This window comes from Palaemon carinicauda, chromosome 11, assembly GCF_036898095.1.
Source record: "Palaemon carinicauda isolate YSFRI2023 chromosome 11, ASM3689809v2, whole genome shotgun sequence".
Lineage (NCBI taxonomy): Eukaryota > Metazoa > Arthropoda > Malacostraca > Decapoda > Palaemonidae > Palaemon > Palaemon carinicauda.
This window is the reverse complement of record NC_090735.1, coordinates 21800465-21806464: the sequence shown is the minus strand read 5'-3', so window position 1 is coordinate 21806464 and position 6000 is coordinate 21800465. Positions and strand designations below refer to the sequence as shown.

Below are 6000 nucleotides of genomic sequence, written 5' to 3'. Positions count from 1 at the left end.
CACAATAGGGATTAGAATAAAACAATTGTGTGTTCTGATCTCAGTACTTGCTCAAGCACCAAAATGCCACATCATGCTTGCACGATTGTTGGCAAGGATCTTCGCCAACTAAGGACAGGCTCTCGTTTGACTGTTACGTGACGTATGGTGCCAAGCTCTCCTGTTTGTTCTCCAAAAGCTAAGGCACTTAGCGCCTCTTAACCTCTTTGAGCATGAGAGCAAGACGATCAGTCATCGAAAAAGACCAGCTAACTCTCGTTAATCCCTTCTTCCTCTACATGGAATTGTCCCATTCCAGTCATGGACCAGCTGGTAAGTATCTAAAGGGGAGAAAGCATTCTTCTGAGAATGTCAAAGGAATCATCAACTTTAATCTGTTATCTACGAAGGCAGAGATCTTCAAAACTTAATCCACAATTATTAAGGTCATTGCCTATATTTGTGAATTGTTAATGATATTTTTTTTCATTGAGAGAGGCAATTTCATCATGGGCAGCTCCTCTATGATTGCTTGGGTAGTTCCTTAAGTATTGATAGTCGGCAACGAGTGTTCCCCTCACCTTCTGTTCTTCCTGGAGCAGGAATATGGGACAATCAACTTTGGTATCTTCATGACAATCCTCATCACAGGAGCTTCCCTCTTTCAAGGAATCTGCTTTCCACAGACGCATATGTGTAGCATATCCACCTCTTGGTATGATCCTCAAAAAAAAAACTGCTTTTCATCCTAACAGTAATGCATATAGAGTGGCTACTTTTTTTACTTTGCAAGATATTCAGAGGTTTGGTGAATGTTTGCGTTTGTTTCAGTCAACAAAGGGGGTCATTTCATAGACCCTTAACAAGCAGGTGCACTTTTGGGAAGTCGACATAATGGTAGAACTGTTTGCAAGTTTCATTCAGGAAGGACTTTTCGAGCATATACACTCAGTATGCAGGGTCTTGGTGTAAGAGCCAATTGTGATCCATACATTATCGCATGGCAGAAAGAGTTCTTATGTCAGATTCTCACTCTCACTCGAGCAGCACACTATTCAGTATAATAAGAAACTTCAAGTAATTTGTTCCCCAGTCTCAGTCCGTTGGCAGCCTTCAAGGACATCTTCCAATATCCCTAGATATTCTATATACCTTCTCCTTTCCAGCCATTTAACCATTTTACCAATAACTCAACAGTCGGTTGAAGACATTGAGGCTCAGCATGATGCTGATAGCTGCTTAGCAGCCGCATACTGAATGGTATCCGCATCAAATGTTTTCTATCATCATTCACCGGGAAAGCTCCCCAATCTGTGTGGTGAAGGATACCACTCAGCCCTCCTCGGTCCAAGAGTTCATGGTCTGGACCTAAAATCTTGCTGCTCACAACTTCAAATCTTTTTGCATCTCTTACCTACAAGAAGTGACCAGCGGGTCAGGATGACTTGCCTTTCTGACCTAGGGGAACACTGCAACTCCTACAGTAACAGAAGAAATAGAAAAAAAGATTCTTGAACACAAGTTATTATTCAGGCTTCTTGGGACATTCAGATGGGCTTCTCTTGCGGGCAAGAAAAAGAAATGTTCCCACCGAACTCAAGCGTATGAAGTAATTCATATCTGATCTATCCCAGCTCTCAGGAAGAATATGTCCTAGGAGCAGTTCTCATACAAAATGGTCAGGTAACAATAGACAAGCTTCTGTGCACTTTATCTAGATACTCTACCTGTATATTTTGTCAGTCAGTTGTTGCACAAAAGACCATGTAACATACAGAGCTCTTTTCAAGGACAGGAAAGATCTCATCTTAAGAGATAGCTGTTATAATGTAAGTCTAAATGAGAGGTAACATCAACTATCATTCTACCTAGTTTTGCTTCCCATTCCTTGTGGTGAAGCAGTCACTCCTTTATTTCCTGAATCGGACACTAAATAGAGGAAGCCACATAATCGAACTAATCATCTTAACAAATAGGTTTTATATATTAGTACCTTCCCCATCCTTCCAGACAAAGCAAGAGAGTTCTTTACCCAATCGTAAGGAAACCATTTTCTCATAAATGAACACTCATTCGGACAATATATCCTCCAAATAAATACATTTTCTTCCTTGACCATTTACCAGTTCCTGGTAGTGACCAAGGCAAACCACCTGCCTCATCTTTATGCCCATGTTGTTAGGAGTTTGACATGAGACAACTTGGTTCTGTAGAAGATTGAAGTGCTTTGACATATCCCCAGAAAATGAGATCTCGGTTCTTAAGTTACACTTCCCGCGTCAACCGCCCTGTAAGTCCTAGAATTAAAGTTGAAGGACTCGGGTTTGCATAGTTAGGAAAAGTACAAATTACTCTTGAATTTTGGGATACAGTTTTAATGCTCCAAAGAATTTATAGAGATACTGGTGTGTCTAATCCTCTTAAAACATTAGTTATGGTATTTAATTAGGTACAGGAGGTCATCCAATGCTTTTTTTAGGGAATTTGGTTCAATTTGAGTGACAACCTATTTAATAGGGTAGGTTACCCAATGCTTTTATAGGAAATATGGTCAAAGTTTTAGTGACATAACCTATTTTTCAAGTTGATGAGTACTTAGTATGTTTCTTATTACATTTTATTTTGCTTAATGCTCTTAGTATGTTTCCTATTACATTTTATTTTGTTTAATAAGGTTACAATTGATATAGTAGAACATCTTTTGAGACATTCAGTTTTTAAGGGGATCAAGTGTGATTGATCAAAAGCTGTGCTAAAATATGATATACACTATAAAGAAATTAAGTTTAGATTGTAAATGGAAATCCAGGTAATGCTGACTTTTCTTTTTACTCCACTGACATCTAAAAATAATATTTTCAATATTAAACTTACCCGATAATCATGTAGCTGTCAACTCCGTTGCCCGACAGAATTCTACGGAAGGGATACGCCAGCGATCGCTATACAAGAGGGGGGTGTACTCACAAGCGCCACCTGTGGCCAGGTACTGCAGTACTTCTTGTTGACACCACTTCAATTTTTCCTCTGTCGTGCTTCCGGCAAGACGTTCATGGATACGCTTATAATTTTGAAGTCTTGTTCACGGTTTTTGGTGAAGTATTGCTCTAAGATTTCAGCTTTCGCTATTCAGGAAGTTTTATTATTAGCTTAGCTAACTTTTGGAATTAATTTGATTAATTATGGTGACGAAGAGAGTATGAACTCTCTTTCACCTTTTAATGGCCGACCCTTCCCTTAGACGGAAGTGTTGGTGTCTAAGAGAGTATAGACTCTCTTTCTTAATTTTGCTTAACAAAAGTTATAGATTTATTTTATATCTCTCCGCCTTTTATAGGCCTCTTCGATTAACTTCCTTTTATTATAAACTTATTAAAATTAATTTTTATATTTGTTTATATTCGACCTTTCCTAATAGTAGGCGGTCTTTTCTTGGTACCGAAGTTAATTAACATTGAGCCCGTCATTTCGGTTTTACCTGTTAACATATTATGCTATTTTAATGTTTTTGAAAGAATTTCTTTGATAGTCTCGTACTGTTTTCAAAGTTGAACTAACGTTTTGTTTTGTCTCTGCAGTTGTTGACGTTCAGAACGTTCAACTTGCGCTCTATCGTTACGATAGAGAGAGAATTTTCACGGTGTCACGTTGCAGTAAGAGTAACCGTGTCTAGCGTTTTGTTCATTCTTTCTTAACTTAATGGTTTTAATTCTAATAAAGGAACTTTTCATTTTGGGAAATATTTCAGTTTTTTCCTTTAACAATAATATGTTTTAACGATATATATGATTGGGCTCTTCTCTCAGGTTCTAGGTCAAGAGAGAGAGAGAGAGAGAGAGAGATAGAGACGGAGGGAGAAAGAGGAGGATAAACGTTTCGTTCAAGCGAGTAACGTTGTTATCGTTTTTGCTCTTCTCCCTAGTCTCTTTAGGGGAAGAAGGTAAACGTTTTTAGAGTTTTTTCTTGTTCTCAAGCTTTATGCGGTGAGAGATTTTAAACGTAGTTTATTTGATCTAGTGTTTAGTCTCTTTCCAGCCACTGAATTATTTATCTTTCATTAGATTTTTCTGTTACATTGTAATTTTGTTTTCGCAATTACTAACTTTTGAGAAAGGATAGAATTGCGTGTTTCAGGTACAAACCACTTAAAGTTTCGAGTTCAGTGAAATAAGTGCAAACAGAAAATCAAAAGTGATAAGTGATTAGCGCAAAGTGTATCAGTGTTGTGCGTGAGGGTACTTCTGTGCGTGCCAGTCGTCCTCCCAGTCCGGGACCTCTTGCAAGCTCCCAAGCCCAGGGGAGAAGCAATGTCGAAGGGCAAAAGGGTTCGGCAGGCCTTGATCGGCGCACAGAAGTATCCTCGGTGGTTGCGGGCGTGTCTTACAGAGACCGTCACTCCCACCCGCAGACGATTGAGCCCTTATTTTGCTCGTCTGCAGAAGAAATTTCGGGGAGAAAACGCTGGTCTCAGGTCTCAAGACCTCTTAAACGTAAAGTCCAGACCTATGCCAGACGTACGAAGTTAGAGTTCAACAACCCGGATGCAGTCATTGGGTTAGCTCTGACTCTCCTCAGTCATCAGGTGACTGCACACCTCCTAAGAGAGGTAAGGCGATGCCTCAACAGACCTCATCTTCTATTAAGGCTTTGCCTCAACAGACCTTATCGTCTGTTGATCCCAAGACGACTTTGCTGCAGTCCATGCAGTCGCAGCTTGCGGTCTTAATGCGTGAGTTTCAGGCTGAGAAGGTTACACCTCCTCCTGCGAACGCTCCGCCTCTCCGCAGTCCAGTCTGCCAGGCGTACGAAGTTGAGGTTCCTCAGGCTACCTTACCGCGTTCTGAGTTGCCAGTTACCAGCGGTGTGCAGCAACCTCCGCCTCCTCCTGCGAGAGCTCCGCCTCACCGCAGTCCAGTCTGCCAGGCGTACGAAGTTGAGGTTCCTCAGGCTACCTTACCGCGTTCTGAGTTGCCAGTTACCAGCGTTGTGCAGCAACCTTAACCTTCCTTAAGGCAACCTCAGCAATGGGAGCAGGAGTCTTATGCCTTACTTCCTCCGCTTCCGCTTGCGGTTCCACCAGCGAGGCAACAATCTCTTGAGGTACGACAACCTCTTCCATCAATGAGGCAGCCACCTCAGCACTCGCTGCAGCGACCTCAACCCTCCTCAAGGCAAGAGTCTCAACTCCTTAGGCTAGCACCTCAGGAACCTCAACTCGCGAGACAAGAACTGCGTTCTGCGCAGCCGCTACCTCAACTCTCGCAGCTCACACCTCAGGAACCTTAACTCGTTCCTCAGGAACCTGCTACTGCGCATCCGCAACCCTTACAGCAAGCGCAACTCTTGAGGCAGCAACCTCATGCTATGAGTCAGCCACCTCAACGCATGCATCTGCCAATTTTTCCTCAACTTGAGCTTCTTCCCATTCAACTTGGGAATAACAAATGACAATAATAACACCTCATTACTTTCATAACTTGCATTTGTAATCATATTCATGTATGCCTACACAAACATTATGATAATGGAGGTTATTTGTATTACTTATATAAAAATATAAATGTATTCCTTGCAATATATTTTTAACAAATCGCAAAATATGGCAAAAATATCTTCTAAACAAAAATGAATCATGAGTTATGAATGTAAGGTAATATTATGTTGATATTAAACCCCATGCAAGCATGCATGAAGTAATGCAGTGTTGCCAACAGGGCGAGTTTCCCTTTCCTGAGGTGAAGTAGATTATAGTACATTTAGTGTAGCTTAATTCTACGATTATCATGCCGGCTATCAAATTCATCAACAAAACAGTCTAATCAAATCCCTCGGCACGTGCACTTTCAATGGACGGTAACGCGATATTACTCACTCTAACACTGGTCATGGAATTTCTGAGAAATGTTACACGCCATGCAACATGCTCTGCTTACCTTACAGCATGCTCTACATACAGCATGCTCTGCATACAGCATGCTCTGCATACAGCATGCTCTGCATACAACATGCTCTGCATACCTT

At 41.1% G+C, this 6000-nt stretch overlaps 1 protein-coding gene across 1 annotated transcript in view; it reads left to right on the top strand.

The window, feature by feature from the left end:
* Nucleotides 1–212: 212 nt before the first annotated feature.
* LOC137649195 (serine/arginine repetitive matrix protein 5-like) overlaps nt 213–6000 on the top strand; it is a 30384-nt gene continuing 24596 nt past the window's right edge. Inside the window, exon 1 of the mRNA XM_068382184.1 lies at nt 213–312. Coding sequence (XP_068238285.1) covers nt 213–312 — 100 coding nt within the window. The remainder of the gene's footprint in view (nt 313–6000) is intronic.